The sequence below is a fragment of the Pholcus phalangioides genome, unplaced genomic scaffold, assembly GCF_987345545.1.
Source record: "Pholcus phalangioides strain wild (caught in Gottingen) unplaced genomic scaffold, Ppha-v1.0 ptg000010l_1, whole genome shotgun sequence".
Classification (NCBI taxonomy): domain Eukaryota; kingdom Metazoa; phylum Arthropoda; class Arachnida; order Araneae; family Pholcidae; genus Pholcus; species Pholcus phalangioides.
In genome coordinates this window covers 30,694,522-30,712,591 of record NW_028301603.1, presented here as the reverse complement: position 1 = coordinate 30,712,591, position 18,070 = coordinate 30,694,522, and the positions used below count along the sequence as shown (strand labels likewise).

General features: G+C 42.1%; 1 protein-coding gene across 1 annotated transcript in view; it reads right to left on the bottom strand.

Moving 5' to 3' along the window:
- The window catches only part of LOC149081268 (cell adhesion molecule Dscam1-like), a 265,918-nt gene that overhangs the window by 11,460 nt on the left and 236,388 nt on the right, over positions 1-18,070 (bottom strand). The window contains exons 15-20 of the mRNA XM_089238109.1: positions 17,041-17,202; positions 13,705-13,775; positions 13,352-13,592; positions 12,472-12,570; positions 11,963-12,148; positions 5,163-5,462 (exon numbers count right to left, since the gene is read on the bottom strand). Of these exons, the coding sequence (XP_089094235.1) occupies positions 5,163-5,462; positions 11,963-12,148; positions 12,472-12,570; positions 13,352-13,592; positions 13,705-13,775; positions 17,041-17,202 (1,059 nt within the window). The remainder of the gene's footprint in view (positions 1-5,162; positions 5,463-11,962; positions 12,149-12,471; positions 12,571-13,351; positions 13,593-13,704; positions 13,776-17,040; positions 17,203-18,070) is intronic.

The following is an 18,070-nucleotide window of genomic DNA, read 5'->3' as shown; positions in this document are numbered from 1 at the left end:
TAATTCTTCCCATCAATTTTTTCATTAATTCTTAAATACCTTTTCCTATCAATTTTTTCATTAATTCTAAATACGTTTTCCCTTCAATTTTTCATTAATTTTTAATTACTTTTTTTTCATTGAATTTTCCCCATCTATTCTTAAATATTTTTTCCTATTAATTTTTTCATCAATTTCGAAATAATTTCATTTTTTTTCATTCAGAAATTAGTATTCTCCGCCAATTCTGGAACTATATATTTAATACTAATTTATACGGACCCGCCATATAGTTCTGAAACTATTTCTTCATTAATTCAGAAATTTATTTAGTTATGAAATTATTTATTTATTTTATACAAAACTGTTAACGTGGTTACGTGGTTATTATTAACTTTCAAGTAGTTTATTTTCTTTATTCTAAAAAAAAAATGAATTTTCATTCGTTCTGAAATTATTTATCTCATTATTTCACAATTTTCATTAATCAGAAGGAAAAAAATTATATTGAAGAGAAAAAAGTGAAAGCTTCAAGTTGGAAATCATATCATTTGCAATATCGTACAACAAATTCACCCATAAAATAGCAATGATCCCAGACAAATACGTAAAGAAACTAGATCTTTTTTGAATACTTTGAAGAAATTTTTTTTTTCAAATATTCAATGATTCCAATTTCCAATATCCAATGATCCACACTTCAGACTACTACTACTTAACCATGCATGCACCTCGTAGACATTCTTCAACATGTGTGTTCTGGCTGAATGTGTGGCCTTAACGTGTGTATGTTGCGCTTGTTTCGTGTTCATGCTGCCATCTGTCTACCATTTTCTGAAGTAAAGATGGGAATGCTTGAATTTTCATGTTTTGTCAGTATCGTGTTGCAGGTTTGCCTGCTCTCTGAGGAGACTTTTTTTTAACTGGTAAACCGGCTTTTTTGCATTCGCGAATCGAAACTGTGTGTGGATGTTGATGACGACCACTATAGATCTCTTCCGATACTTACTTTATAGCTATTCAACCGGTAGGTATTCAATGAACTGCGATCTGCATAAGTCTATAGGGTCTAGATCCGTTGTACTTAACCGGCAGTCTTTAGAGAGGTTTCCGGGGTTCGTAAGATCGGAGGGGGGGGGGAAAGGTTTTTTTTTAAACCATTATCATGTTATGAATATTATTCTGCAAAGAGGTCCCTGACTTTTACCTTATCGACACAGGGAGACCCTGGCCTTCGTCTTATTGGCCCAACGTCATATACCAAATTCGTCTTATACCGTAGAAAACCAACTTTAGCCGGCCACCCACTGTACACTTCAGAACGCAACGTTCCATCAGAAAGGGGAAAAAAATGAAGAGAACAAATTAAAAACTCCAGATCCAAGGTTTTTCTAATAACCTTTTAATTAAAATCCAAAAAAAAAACCAAATCCTTGCCGGATTTAATGAAGATTTTTACTACCTCGGAATCATTAGCATGCATATCACGAATGGCACGAGTTAACGATCACGGATATCACCATAACGTCCGTGACTTATTGCCGCGAATATCAATTCCGCGAACGAACCTAATAACTTACCTTCACGTTACGCAATAGAAACAGATTAATCTCACAATTTTTTTGTTTTTCTTAAATTTATTTAAGACTCGGAACAAACATCCAATTTCAAATTTCAACCGGCGCACACCCACCGGTCTCGATAATTATTACAGCTACTTGAAATCCCAGAATAGTTTCTGCGAGCATTCCTGCGCATAACTCCGACGAATAATGGTAAACATTTTAATTAAATGTCACTGTAACGAGACCGAGGAGAATGAGAGGAGGAGGGGGGGGGGACGAACCCTCCTCGTGCCCATACCTCGTACGAAAATGCGAAAACAATAAAGAAACCGAGAAAAAGAAACTAGTTAACGACAATTAATAATAATTTAGCTCAAAGCCATTTTCGGCAAGTTAGCGCAAATGGAAAGAGAGAGAGCAAAAATGGAAGAATTTCCCCCACTCTTCTCTCCCATAGAGAGAAATGAGAGAGAGTGGGAAACACAAAATTTCCCATTAGAACGATGGCGGGTAACAACCCAAAGAGAGAGAGAGAGAGCAAAAAAAAAAATGCAAAGAATTTTTCGCGATTAGGAGAGGAAATTAACTTTTGCATTTATTAAAGGCTTCCTAATACGATAACATGTCCCTTGGAAATGAAATCAGCTGTTGTAATAAAGTAGGCGGAGGGAGGGTAAGACGTAGGGTGAAAACGGTGGGAAATCCCTCGTAAAAAGGCTCTTACTGTATGTATGTGTATACGGTTCGGACAATCCAACCTTTAAGTTATGCAGATGCACACGTAGGAGAGAGAGAGAGAGAGAATCATTAAGGTCCGTGGGGGGGATAATGAGTTAGAATGAGTATCGTCCTGGAGAATAATAGTTATCAAGGCAAGAGAGAACCAAAAAAAAAATGGACGCTTTTAGTAAAAATGCTTTATCTTTTCGTCGCCATTAAGAGAAAAAAAAATATCTCTTTTCCTTTTTATCTCTCTTTTCTAATGCCATCATCTTTTTTTTTTTTTTTATTTCCCGTGGAGAGAGAGAGAGAAGATCACGCATTAAAATAGTTCCAGGGTTAAGTGCTGTGCGCAGAAGAGACGTCGTCGTCACTGGTGACGAGATTATAATTATCATTTTTGTTCTTATTTATACCTTTCCGATGTTTTCTTTGTCACGAAAACTTGGAGGGTATCTCGTGTAAACATCTGAAATATGAGTATATTGATCGCGCGTTGCATAGAGATACGCTGTCGAGTTACGTTAATGTGACCATAGGCTGATACCGAGAACAAAAAAGAAAAAAAGGTCTGCGTAGTCTAGATCGGTGTTTTCAAACCTATTTCAGCCCGTGGCCCCTTTGGCCCATATTTTACTCTCGTGTGTGTGGTCCTCCTAGTCTTACCCCATACTTTTATCTGAGACTTTTTCGACTTATTGGATTGAATTCCGTTAGAACTAAATTTATAAGGAAAAAAAAATTTGTAAAAAGAGTCTATCTCTGGAACCCAAGGCCAAGCATAGATCCACTTTACCTCCCACCCAATAGGCTAATTGTATGGGAAGAATATGAATCTTTAAAATTTAAAATACGGAACGATCCCAACCTAAGCAATAATTCCATCTTCCCGACCCGTTGGGTTCTCAGCCTGGATCTGTGCTGCCTACCCTGGGCTAGAGTTCAGTGAGCATCCTTCATGTGGGGTTCTATGTATGGCAGTTTCAATATCATGGGTAGAGTGATGTTCCTGTGGACACACTTAGCTGGGTAAAAGCTTACATATTTGCATACTTCACTCGAAAATCATAGCACCAGATTTTATCATGTAGGTCATGGTTTCCCAAACTTTTCGTTCCTCCCATCGACCCTTTCATCAGAACTTTTTTTTCTCTCATCACCCCTCCCCCAACTCAAGTGAACCAGTGACGTCCTATGTATTCTATATAACTTCTATCCCCCCCCCCCGGTCCATTCCATCTACAACCAGGGGGGTGATATTGCCCACTTTGAGAAACACTGATGTAGGCCCGATGGACACGAAGCCCCAGACTATATACATATGGATTAAAGTTGCTCTGGTACCAACGACAGCTCTGCTAGATCATGAAAGAAGTCACATTTCTGTCCACCATATTTCACATGGAAGCTTTATTTCTTCACACTGCTTTGTGGCCACTTCAGCACTTGTCGTGGCTCCCCTTCCATCTGATTTTCACCCGTGGCCCCCTTGGAACATCCCAGGGCCACAAGGGGGGCCATATGGCCCCACAATGAGAAACACTGGTCTAGATGGCTAGGAGATATGATACCGCATGGTTGTAACGTTAATCTTAACCAGGGACTCAAAATATGTTGTGTTCTATGGACTTTTTGTGCCAATAAGACGGAGGTCAAGGTCCCACTTTGTCAATAACATGAAGGATCTTATTGATGAGATGCCGTAAGGTCGCGACGTTAATCTTGACCCAGGGGCTCTCACACTTCTGTGTTCCACGGACTCTTCACGCCAATAAAATCAAGGTCAAGGACGCCTCTGCGTCGATAAGATGAAGGCCACGTATACATATATATTATTGATGAGATGCCTCTGGGTCAATTAATGATTATGACATTAATCTTGACCCAGAAGATCGCAACCTATGATGTTATAGGGACCCTTTGTGCCAATAATACGAAGGACCCCCTTTGTCGATAAGATGAATTGATGAGGCCAAGGCTCTTACTGATGGGATGCCGAAAGCTTGCGACGTTAAACTTGGCCATGGGCTCTCAGGCATTAATTGTATTTCACGGACCCTTTGTGCCAATTAGACGGAGGACTTCCTGTGTCGATCAGACAGAGGCCACGGACCTTATTTCTGAGATACTGGAAGGTTGTGGCGAGGAACATTGAACATTTTGTGTTCCGTTGACTATCAGTGCAACAAAGGCAAATTACCCCCCCTCCCACCCCCGTGTCGATAAGATCAAGATCACGAACCTAATTAATGAGATGCCGGAAGGTTGTTACTTTAATCTTGACCAGGGGTTCTTAACTTTTTGTGTTCCACGGACCCTTTGGGCCAATAAGACGGAGGAGGGTTTCCCTGTGTCGATAAGATAAAAGTCACGGACCTCTTTGCAGGATAATATTTTCAGCACATGGTAATGGTAAAAAAAGTTCATTGTTTTTTTCCTCCGATCTTACGAACCCCTGAAAAATCTCTAAGGACTCTTGGTTAAGTGCCACTGATCTAGACCCTAGAGTTATGCAGATCGCAGTCCTTTGAATAGATACCGGTTAAACAGCTACAAAGTAAGTATCGGAACATCTATAGTGGTCGTCGTCAACTTCCTCAGAGGGCAATCAGGCCTAGCTGATAATACAACAGATAAAATATTTTTGCCCAGATCTTTGCTTCACAATTAAGAAGCCAGATGGCAGCACTTCTTGAATACGTAATAGGAATAAAACAAAAACAAACTTCACACTTTAGGTACATAGCACATACCACCCACGTTCCGACATTCACGAAACTCATTTGAAATTCATGCCGTGGGTTGATCATGCATAAGAGAGAGATATGATGGAGATGCCGCTTCAACATCTCATCATGAAGTAGATTCACACTGACGGCAAAATCTGACAATACTCACCTCCGTCCAGCGTCAAAGTAGCGAACTCGTATTCGGTGTCTGTGACTCCCGCGTCGTTCTTGGCGAGCACCTTCATCTGGTACCAACGCCCCGAATTCAGCCCGTCGACGGTTACTGATTCCTGGGAGCTGGATATGTCCTCCGCGAACAGGGTCCACTCGTCCGGTCTGCCGTCGCTGCGCTTGTGCCACAGCGCGAACGACACCACCGGGCATCCACCGTTGCCCCAGCTCTTGAACTTCGCTGTCACCGACGTCGTCTGGGCGTTGAGGAATGACTGCATCTCCGGAGCGACTGGTGCTGAAATGGAGGAAAACATTAATCAACGATATATCCATCTAAAACAGTTTCCAAAACTATTCGTTCCGTCGCCCACCTTCTTCAAAATTGTTTCTGCTCATCGCCTCCACCCCAGCTCAAGTCAGCCCATCAGGGCCTACACTAAATCCCGAGCTTCTACAACCCCCCCCCCCTCCGCCAGCAAAAGTCAGCAAAACACTGACCCCTTCCCGCCCCCCCCCGTCAGCAAAATTTCGTCAGCAGCTTAGAATATTTCATACCTTTAAAAAGGGGTGGTTGATGACGTAAGCAACCTTCAAACTCCCCTCCCCCTTGTCATCAAAAGTCAGCAAATCCGAAACATCCCCCCCCGATGCTGACGTAATACTTCAATGACCCCTTATGGAAAGACATTGTTGTAGTGGGAGATACAAGCTGTTCAAGAAGAAAGTGGTTGCCTTTTTGTGGCCTCTGCATCTGTAGAGCTGAATGAATATTTGGTGTTCTGCTCTCACATTGACGAAACGCTTTCGAAGTGGACACCAACCACAATGACACCCGAAAATTACAACCGACCAGGCTACACGGACCCCAATTATTCTAAAGAGCAAAAATGTGTCAGATGGGATGGTCGGGTTCATTTTGTGTCGTTGAACAAAACAGTTCCACACCCAGACACGATGATTTTTCGTGTCGCAAACAGAGAAGAGTCATATCTCTGAATTTCGACATAGTATGCACACCACGTGGTGCTTGCTGTTGCTTGCGTTGGTGTATTCCCTCGTTGAAACAATGGCTAACACTTTCCCAAACTAAAATACCGATATTTTGTCTCAAGAAGAACGTAGCTCAAGTGAATAAGAATTCATGTAACGCAAACCTAATCTCATGGACATACAGGAGCAGCATGGTACGTGTGCGCATCCTTTTACATCTTCAGGTAGTCTGCTTGGTCCCTTTTACCTTTGTGCCATCGCGGGTTTACGCATGATTCACGAATTCTATCTACAAGATTAGCTTTTGTCTCTCTCATTTTCTCTCTCATCAATAAAACTCTCGAAGTCTACCGGTGCGTGAAAATTGCAATTCCTTGAGCGCCTATTCGACCCGCGCGGCCAAGCCAAATCAAGCCCGGAAGCCAAATCAAGTGGTACAGATAAAAATAATTTTTAATGTTGATGTGTGAGAAATGTTTTTTCTGTAAAATTCAAACTGTGAATAGAATGAGAATTGAATGGACTAAGTTGCAAAAAAACCAAAAACCAGTGATTTTTGCAAATTAGTCCATTCAATTACATTCAGTTTGAATTTTGCAGAAAAAAACATTTTTCTGCAATTATTTTTATCTCCAAGGAATATCTCTTAGGAACTACATAAACAATTGATATGTATCAGTTTATGAAGAAGTGGACCAAAGGCAAAATTGTAATGACTAAGCTACCCGTTTTTCACCACATTACTTGTGACGGACACAAATCTACGAGTTTTCTGCGTCAATTTACTGGTGCGACTTATACACCGGAATGTTGTCCCTGCGCGTGATGCTGCAGCTGATCATTATGCTGATAATCTGGGTATTTCGTTCCCCAGGATATCGTTACTTGAAACAGTTCCATCGTAATCAAATACAACGTCATTTTTCTTGAACATTGACAAGGTGGCCTCGTTTATTTCTCGTTTTATTTGACAACTGCACTCGTTTATTTCTAAGTGTATGCGCATCTTCCACGAATTTTTATGTTACCGAACTTTTCCTGGGTACTTCTAGCGGTGGGTACGCAATCTTCTTAAGCATTTCCGTGAGCATGAGAATATTGCACGCATTTCTATGCGCAATTTACTTGTGGAATTTTATTGACACTTTTCCTCTTCCTTTGCTTTCCTTACTTTTCTCTCGGGGATGGGATGCTTACTGGGCAGTTCAAGTGGTACGTACGCCTCCGACACAGGAATCAAAAATCCAGTGATACAAGAATTGTGAATCTTTGATCTAGAGAGTTGATTTACTTATCCCCCTCACCACACGGGCGCACAATATGAGGGGATATCCAATTCTCTTATAAGTGATTAAGGGTCTTATTGAAGGCCTTCATTCTCATCTTTATTGAAAATTGTGCATGGAATATATATAATGCAGTGAAACATATACAACCATGTATTATTCTACCATGAAAATCACATAAAATTAAATAAAGGTAATAAAAATTTAACGGTATTGCACCGAACTCGTGAATATGTCGTTATAAAAGGATTTATTATTGTAGTGGGAGATACAAACTGTTCAAGAAGACAATAAAAATGGCAATGGCGCCGTGCTATATAATGTATCGCCTGGGGATTTATCGTTCCCCAGGATATCGTTACTTCAAACAGTTCCATCGTATTCAAATACAACGTCATTTTTCTAAATCTTTGGAACAGTGTTTCAGGGATTCTTTGCTTTAAATGGCCTGCTTGAACTCAGTGTTTAGAACTCAGTTCATCATCATTCCTTGGATATTAAATGAAGTTTCCTGATGCTACTGAAGGATATACGAGGGTTGTTATAGAAACGAATGCAAGGCAGCCTGGCTATTTATAACACTGTCAGTAGCGTACGCATCTGACAGATTGGATATAAGAGAGGTTTTTGCCGCTCTAAAGTGGCGCCAAGAACTTCGAGAGAATCTACGTTACTTTGCAGAACGATGTAAGCTTAACGAGTTGGAGACAACGACCGACTGAACAGTGTCTTTTAACCTCATAACAGCTATCAGGAGTGTCTGCAACTGTTCTGGAAAAAATGACAGTATTTGGTTTCTCCATCAACAAAACCCGATCCCGATAGATATTACAAGGTTGAAGCTAAGCTGCAGGAGCCACAGTCCGTCATCCTTTCCCGAATAAATACAAACACCCGATCTTTATAGCTGTTATAAGACTAAAGCTGGAGGGGGTGGGATCGCATCGTGGTGTAGTTTTCAGAACAGTTGCATGGATCCCATACCAATCGCTATTATAAAAATGAAGCTGTGATAAAGAACCAAACACCTTGTCACAATTTCCAAAAGAATTGCATACACAAAACTTCAGCAGCTATTAAAAAGCTGAAGCCGAATTGGAGGAACCGAAAATCTTGTCATTCTTCTAGAAAAAGCGCAAACATGAGATCCCAATACATATTATAAGACTGAAGCTACGATCAAGGGAAATCATCTTGTAATTTTTTCTAAAATAGTTGCAGAGATGCAATCCCGATAACTATTATAAGGCCGAAGCAAAGACAGAAGAATTACACATCTTTTCATTCTTTCCAGAAGAGGCGTAGACAACTAATCCCGATAGCTATAATAAAGTTGCAACTGAGATACAGGAACAACATATCATTTTTTCCGGAATTCTTGCAATCCTACAATTCTGATGATTATTGTAGGGTTGAAGCTAGATGTGGGAATATCATCGTGCCATTCATTTCTTAACAGTTTCAGAGATTGATTTTCGTAGCTACTATACGGTTAAAGCTAAGGAGGAGAAACTAAAAATCTTGTCGTTCTTTCCATTATAGTCACAGACACTCGATTGGATCCCTATAGCTATTATGAGACTGAAGCTAAGGTGAAAGGAAAGCCTCTTGCAATTCCTTCTTCATCATTTGCACCCAATCACCGATAAGTATTATAAGGATGAAGATGAAGTTAATACGGAGGACCCACATCTTGCTATTCTTTCCAGAACATTTTAAGAGACACGATCCCTATAGCTATTGAAGCAAGACTGAAGCTTTTATAAGGTGTCACATCTTGTCGTTCCTTCTAGCAAGGTTCCAGTTACCCAATTCCGATAGCTAATATAAGGTTAAAACTAAGGTTAAGGAGCCGCAAATTTTGTGAATTTTCCCAGTACAGTTGCAGACATCGACTCCTAATAGCTATTATAAGGTTGAAGCTGATTTAAAGGGACCACGTGTTCCCACACTTTCATGAACAGTTACACAGTGATTGAATCCCGATAGCTATTATAAAGCTGAAGCTAATGTGGAGGAATCACATCTTGCATTCTTTACAGAACAGTGGCAATCGCCCAATCCCAGTAGCTATTATTAGACTGAAGCTAAGAAAAAAAGAAAATGTCTTGCTATTATTTCCTGAACATTTGCACACACCTAGAGTTAAGATGAAGAACCACATCTTGTCATTCTTATTCAGAGATCCAATCCCGATAGCTAAGATAAAGGAACCACACATCCCGTTATTCTTCCCAGAACAGTTGCGGAGGTTATATCTCGACGGCTAATATATCCATGTTGAGAAATTAACTTTAGACCAATTGCAGAAATCCATCAGATAATTCTTGTCTCCAACAAGTCTTCCATGTTGAGGGTTGTCCAATGTTCAAGCTACTCTTCTTTCAATGTAATTCAGACGCTCTCGAACTCTTCTTGGAGTCCTCGGGGACGCTTGAAAGCTAAACAACCTTTTAAACATTTAAATTTCAGATAGCTCCCTGCTGCTGTTTTGAGAACGTAAAGAAACCCCATACGTTATACCCCTCGCTCATAATACCCCGTGTTCTTGCCGTCTTTACACATGCTCTTGTAGTGAGAAGGTAAATCTATTTACTCTGGGACAGAGTGGCTATGTATTTGATCTGGGAATACAAACGAAATTCCCAGTGTTGCCACTATTAACAAAACAATCCTCGCATTCACTGTTGGACGAAAAACCAAGTAAATGGGGGGATAGAATTTAAACTCAGAAATAAGCTTTTGAATGAAGCTCGAATATCCTTCCTAGAGCGACGGACGCAGCGGCTTATTATTACTGGAACGGAGCTAATTTCCTAATCAACAATCAACAGACGTTGGCGTCTTTACTAATGTTATACAAAGACGTTCGACGGAATAATGAGTCGGAGGCAAAGGGGGGGGGGGAGAGAGAGAGACGGTAGAAAACTTTGCCTATACTCCTCGAGTTCTTCCCCTTCTAGGCTCAACAGCCCCCCTCCTAAATTTTCCAGAACATTATTCCTTAAGAAACGAAGAGTATATAATTTAATTAAGAGCTAGGGAAGAAAGAGAGAGAGAGAGAGAGGGAGTGAGAGAGTGATGGAGGATTGGGTGCCGCAAGTGGCTTTATTTGATTTTGGGACTTAAGTTCTTTAATTGTGCCGCTTGCTCGGGCTGATAATTAATCATAAGGAAACGTTAAATGAAAGACCGTTTGTCATAATGCGGGGAATGATTAATGAAAATTGTCTTATCGGGACGTCGTGGGGGGGGGAGGGGGGGGGGGTGCCTGCGCTGCGAGTTTCGTTTTCTCCTCACTGGGCGTCCATCCGTCTTGTCCGATCTACGAACGAACCTCATGCGTTTGTGTTGTGACAGTTTTCCGCCTCCCCGTGGGTTTTGCTCCGAAGAAAACGACACGGGGGTATTCAGTATGTATCAGATGGCGGCGACTGCGGAGTTGTTGAAAAGGCAACCGACGTAAGGAAATATTTTTCGAGTATTTTCGAGTGGAGACAAAGGAAGCTATAGAAGCAGGCGGGCGGGGTGGGGGACACATTCATGCTGCCCCTCCATTAGAACATTTTATGCATGTTCGTAGAATTTTCGAATCGGTAATTATAAAGCTAATTAAGAAGATGTGACACTTCACGCTATTCAGGATATAGCTTCCTATTAACGAATTTAAAACACAACAGACCATTTCTGACAAGCTTTAGTAGCATTTCATGTCTTGAGTAACTGAAGGAGGGTACTTACGTGCATGTTGTCTAGCGGATTTTTTTGTGGTGCCTGTGGCCGAGAATTGTGGAAGGTGCCGAAAGGGATTTTGTATTTTATCAAGGCACCAGTAATTAACAGAGCTGCACTTAGACTGCTGTCATAGTGGAGAGAAGAGGTACTAGACTCGAGACTATAGGAGGAAAAAATGCATAGAGGTGGAGGAAGTGGTGCCCGCACATAGCAAAGTAGAATGAGTATAGACAAAAATGGCCGGAGGGGTTCTGAAATGTGTGATGATGATGATCATCTCTGCTCAGAAAAGGGAAAGAAAAAAAAATAGAGAAACACGAACCGATCAACAGATAGCGAAAATCAGCAGATCGAGATGAAAGCAAAAAAGTTTGTTCAGATCGCGCACCTCGTTGAGTGGCCTCTTTCTCTCCTTCGCCTCGCTTTTCTAGTATGCGCAGTGTAGAACAAAACAATACAGTTGCTTCTTTTTGCCACTAGTCTATCGTACACTCCCGTACCTGTTGGTCGCCGGCTTTTGTGGGTGTCCTTAGCGGTGAGTGATGGGTGTAGCCGCATTGATCCCCTCACTCCAAGATTAGAAATGCAAAATACTAATAAAATATGTTTGTGAAACTGTGCAGAACGTTCTGGACCTGGCAATTCTTTTTTTAAGCACACCTTAATTTGACGGGTAAGAATATTCCTAAATTCATGAAAATTTGACATTAAATAGCATGATTGAAGTACATGTTGAGCATTTCAGATCAGCTCAATGTAGCTATTCATGAAGGGGTGTACGTACGATTTCCACCAGTTTTGACGCTCAGGATCTCGCTGGCGTTGCTCCGTCCCGCCACGTTGTGGGCGATGGCATAGCAATAGTAAACAGTTCCACAGCGCAGGTCTTTGAGGGTGTAGCTGTTCCTGTCACCTGAAACTCTGCTCTCGTACCAACTTCCACCTTCTGGGCGATGGTATAGGAGCCAACCTAGGATTGGAAACAAAGAAATAACTTGTTTGAGCGATACCAAAAAATTTCTCTAGGTCTCGGCCTAGCGCCAAGTCATTGCAGGCGCGGATTCAGGGTGATGTGTCTGAGGGGGTTGAGAATTGTCATGCAGTAATGGCCACTGCGTCTCGTATTTCATGGGTGAGATTAATCCCCTACTCCTATATTATCTGGTGTTTAAAAAGGGGGGTGATCGCTTCTATCGCCTCTTCCTCCGGATCCGTGCCTATGTTACTGAGAAGCTACTCGATCCAGATGATCAATTAATCACTTCCCATGGTAATTAAACTATCGGTACTCACCCAAGATGGGGATTTCTGTCCTCGATTGCGATTCCCATAACACGTTGATACTCGACGAGGTGACTGTCTGTATTTTTATGATGGGGGCTTTCGGTGGATCTGAAAGACAAAACAGCAATACATTTTCTAAGAATTACGGAAAATCTTTTCACCGATAGGAAAAACCACAGCTGGGAAAATTCACCGACCGCAGTTCATCACCAGTGATTGAGTGATCGAGTCATTGAGCAAGTGAGTGAATATGTGAGCGAGTAAACGACCGAACACGAATTAGAGATAAATCGAGAGAGTGAGTGTATGAGTGAAAAACTGCATGAGTGACTGAGTGAGTGCGTAAGTGAACAACGACATCAGTGCGTGAGTAAGTGAGTGACCGTATGAGTAATAAAATGATTGGGTGACTGACAGAGTAAGTGAGAACCAGTGTTAGTGATCGAATGAGTGGGTGAGTGAGCAATTGACTGAGTGATTATATCAGTGAAGTAGTGAGTAGATATATGAGCGATTGAGTGGCCGTGTGAATGAACCACTGAATGAATGAGTGACTGAGCGATTGAGCGAATCAGTGACCATAAGAATGAACAAGTGTGTGGGTGAGTTACCGAGTGAACGATTGAGTGAGTGATCGCATGAGTGACTCACTCACTCGCTCGTTCACTGACTTCCTGACTCATTTGATTAATCCCTCACTGTCTGTCACTTTGTCAATGAATTTTTCTAGCGATGAATTGTCATGTCGGTGAATTGCGTGGCGGAAAATTTCCCCCGCGCTAAATTTCCCTTCCGGTGAATTGTTGTTGGTGAATTTTCCGCACACGATTTTCTAATACTCCAGATCGCGTAGTCACCAGGATAGAAGCTGATTCTCAACACTACCTACCATGTTCGAAAGTCTTGACGGTCACTTCTTGAGAAGGAGGTCCAGCACCCCTGCTGTTGTAAGCCTGCACGACGACCCCGTACTCCGACAGCCGGTTGAGGTTGTACAGCGCCGCGTGGTGTCGCTTCTTGTCGACCAGCGCCCTGACCGGTAGGAACGTGTAAGGGTCCGGCGACATCTTGTACTTGTAACCGATGTAGAACCCTTCGATGTTGCTGCCGCCTATAGGATCATCTGGAAGCTTACAAAATACGATTTACGTTAAGATTATATTCAGAACTATATATAACATTCCCCTCTCCCATCATATAAATGAAAGCAGTATTTGTAAAACCGCAGTCGGAGACACTCACTTGCCAACTAACGTTGATCGAGCTCGAAGACAGAGGGATTGCGTTGACCAGGCTCGGTGCCATTGTCGGCGCTGCGATTCAAACACACAAAGATGCCATCAAAATAGGTGTCTCACACAAAAATTCATTTCAATAATTCAGTTTATACATTAGGGATTTCATTGAACACGCGAAGGCCACTCGGAAAGTTTCTAGCAGCCCTCCAATATGTCGCCGCGTACATGGGCGGATGCTGAGGGAGGTGGTGGGGGTGATCGCCCTCCCCTGTTCAGTGAAAACTTGTATTATTGACATAGGCGGTGGGGCGGAGTTGGACATTTGCCACCCTCCCGTTCATTATATATGTCATGGTGATTCGCCCCTCCGGTTCGAGGAGTCTGTATCCGCTTATGGCTGCGTAGAACTATTGGGATCATCATGGACTCTGACACGGTGTCTATATGTTTATATGCTTGTATATATACTCATAATAACTTGTATAACTGTTTTTCGTGGGCCCCATTCGTGGCCTGCAGGCGATGTGCGTCTGTGCACCTGCCCATGTTCCCACCCATATCTTTGTATTTAATACATTTTTTTGTACGGTGAATGGGGGAATTGTGGAAGGAGTCCTGCTGTTGGTTGGCTTGGGGCTGTCCGGCCTGCTGCGGGTGGTTTGCCGGTCTTGGATGCCGGATTTTCCACCATGGCCCACGTCTCCTGAGACGAACCAGCTTATATTCCCTAGGAGGACAGAGAGGGAGCCATGGTTGGTCTGGAGGATCATCATGGACAATCAGGAATATACTTGTTTGCTCCAAAAGCAAACTTTTAAAAACAAAAGTAAAACAAAAAGAGACTTTTCTTCTGAACTAAGTGAAGGCTGATTCCGAAAAAAGAGGGGGGGGGGGATTGATGTCACTGGATGGTCTACTCTCTCATGCATGTCATGACTCTACCAAAGTGACTAGCATATGCTGCGTTTCCTTTTCAAAATTCTGGAGTGGCAGCTGCTAATACCACTTAACCGTACATGCACCTCGTACACATTCCTCTACGGAATTTCTAACGAGTTGGTACATGCCGGAATGTGCGTGTACGTGTTGTGAACCCAACCCGACGTGAAGTTTGTTTCTCCGTAATGATTGTTATGTGTAGTAGTGTGTTGCGTCATCTACCATCAATTCTTTTAACTATGAGTGAAGTGTAATGATTAAAGAGTTTACCGTTGTAGGCCTGTTGCTGTTTCTGTGGCGAGTTGAGAAGCGGCTGCGATCACAGGACGGCAGTGGTTCTTAACCGCCCGCAACACTGGCATCCCCCCCCCCCCGGGAGAGCAATTTTTGTGGAGCAAGATGGAAACAAAAATCACAACATGTTGATTGTTTATTCAGGAATACTGAAATGGCGTGATCATTATTCAGGAGAAACGTCAGAAAGTTTGATAGTTTCAAACAAACATATACGGGGTGTTCTGTTAAGTCCTATAATTCGGCTTTTAGCTCAGCATCCATTCGTTGTTGAGATATAGTAGTAATTTGAAAAATGCTCAAGGTTTGTTCAGAAATCACTCTCTACCAGTTTCGGGAGTAAAAATGCAGTCTATCATAAAATACTTCCCCGTCCTTTAATTTCCAATTAGAAGGTTGTTGTTGCCCGTCTTTTCTGTGGCCAAAGAAAAAAAAATCCATGTTTCGTTGACATATTTGAATTCAAAAATCGGAGGAAAGTTAGCAAAGAACAGTAAAAACTAACGGGCAACTAGCTCCTCTTCCTAATTTATGCTGTTCTCTCCCAACTTTCCTCATAGGTGTGAATCCAAATATATCAGTTCATATTGCATGCACTTCATTGCATTAGATCCATGGGCTCCAGGAGAAGCAACAAAATAAATTTGGTGAAATAAATAGCGGTTTTAACCAGAACCTCCTAGGGTTAAAAGGCCTCCACACGGGTTGCCAAGTTCATCTGTATGATCGTTAAGACTACCTAGAAAGTTTGCCACGTATTTAATCCCAGCATCCTATTTCGTTTCTTCTTATTTTGGCGTAGAATCTTAGTCGTTGGCTCACTAATATCGCATGGGGATTGGATGTGGGCATAGAAATCGCCAATTCTGAGCCCGAACATTTATTTTCCGCACAACGATGATACGTGCACGAGCAGCGGAATTTTTTTCCCTGAATATTCTGAGGGAAAATGGACTAATTACTGACGTCACGAGCAGCGTGTGGAGGCCTTCTATCTCTAGGAGGTGCTGTTTAAGCCCCATCAGTACTGTATAGTAAGAGTCTGTTGCTAGAAATTTTCGGAGTGGCCTGCGTGCAATATTTGTCAGAAATCAATATTGAGCTCCATTTAATCGGAATTTTCTGGTTCATGCATCGATCCGGGGGGGGGGGGAGCGATGGGGGTGATCACTTTTCTCAAGAATAAAAAAATGGGAAAAATGTATCTGCCCCGTAAAATACTAGACGATTCAACGAACCTATTGGTGTCTGCCTCCACCACATTCGCAAATGATAATGTCTGCCTCGGTTACATTCACAGCTGCAGATGCCTGCTTGTTCTTCGTTCTAGGCTGAAGATGTGCGCCTCTACTACATTTACCGCTGAAGATGTCCGCCTCCGTTTCATTTGTAGCTGTAGATACAACTCAGCTTTATTTGCCGCTGATAGTCTGCCTCGGCTCCTTTCATATCCGAAAACATCATCCCATGCTGTATTCACAGCTGAAGATGTCTGCCTAGGCTCATGCGCGGATCTAGAGGAAGGTAATGCAGGCAATCGCCCCTCCCAAGAGCCAAAAACGGAGCAAAAATCCATCTGTCCCGTGAAGTACGGGACGATTCAACGAACCAAAACAATGAATCGCCTCTCTGAACACAATAACCTGGATACGCGCCTGTTCTGGTTCCTGGTTCTGCCGTAAATATTTTTCATTTTATTCTGTGTAAAATCTCTTTGTTAGCGTTATCTGTTTTCTCACGTTATCTCTTTTCTGACACAGATCGTTTACTTCAGATGTGTTTGCTAAAAGAGGGCCCGGTGGGATACAGAAAACACCAGGAAGGTCTAGAATGTTTTGTAACTACGCAATGTATACGGTATACTAGTAGGAAGAGGAAAGCAGTCGTGAATTAATGAGAGTGGGTGATTAAGATAACGCAACTGTAGTGTCACAAGTCCTTCCCTCCCTTTCCTGTATTATGCAGTAGTAGAACGCAAGTATGCCGTCGTCATCAGTGCTGGTTAGTCCGAGACTCTCGGTGACGAGACTACCTAACTCGTATTCCGACGCTACGATCTCAAGTGGCTATTATTATTATGTGATACAAATTTATTCACTATACCTACGTTCTTGAAGTGTTGTCGCTGCGACTTCGGCGCTGAACTGGCTCTCGCCGAGTTCGTTCTCGCATTTCACCCTGAAGAAGTAACGGGTCGCTGGCCGGAGACCTCGGACGGTCAGTGACGTCTCGCTTCCTGGCAGAGTCTGAGGCCCCCCGGATGACTCGTCTGCAAAAAAAAAGAAGAGTTTTTAACACAACATGTGTATCGTCGATCGGACACGCAAATGATTTCCACTGAATTATTTGAATATCGCAAGGAATATTTGTGCTTAAAAATAGAATTTTAGTTTCGAATATTTTTGTCATTCGTAAACGATAAGGACGCGGCACAACCCGTGGGCTTCATTTTCATCCGAAATTGAAATATATTGCAGTTTTGAAGCTCCCCCTATTCATTTAGTTAATGCCATGCTCTGCTCTCAAGAAAATGTTGACACTCAGCGAGTGACGAACTATCAACAGTGATGTGACTTTTTCTCAGCCCACAAATACAGGGTGATTATAATTAAAGTTCCTGTACTCTGGGCGGTTTTTCTCAAAAACTGCTCACCCGAATACAGACAAATTTTAGGATATCTTAATGAAACCATGGCAGTGAGATTTACAAAATAAAAAAATAGTTCAATTTTCGACTACCGGGTGAAAAAGTGGCGCTCTTTTATTAGATTTTCCCATGGACCATGTAGCGTATATATCAACCCAACCTATGTAGCTCCCGTTCTTTGGACTAAAAAACTACTTTGATTATAATCAACCTGTTCATCAAGGACTTTCTGAATATCAAAGCCAAGGAAAACTCTCTAGGCCTGATCATGTTAATCGATCAATCCAGCACCTCCTAGAGATAGAAGGCCTCTGCACTGTTTGCCATAAACGTCATTCAGACTACTTAGCGAGTTTGCCACATTTTTAAGCACATTGAACATTGAAGGATCGGACGCACCCCGCTTCCCATCTCAGAGAGATATCGCATTTTTAAGCGCAGCAACCTATTTCGTTTCTTCTTATTTTGGCGTAGAATTTTCCTGATCGGC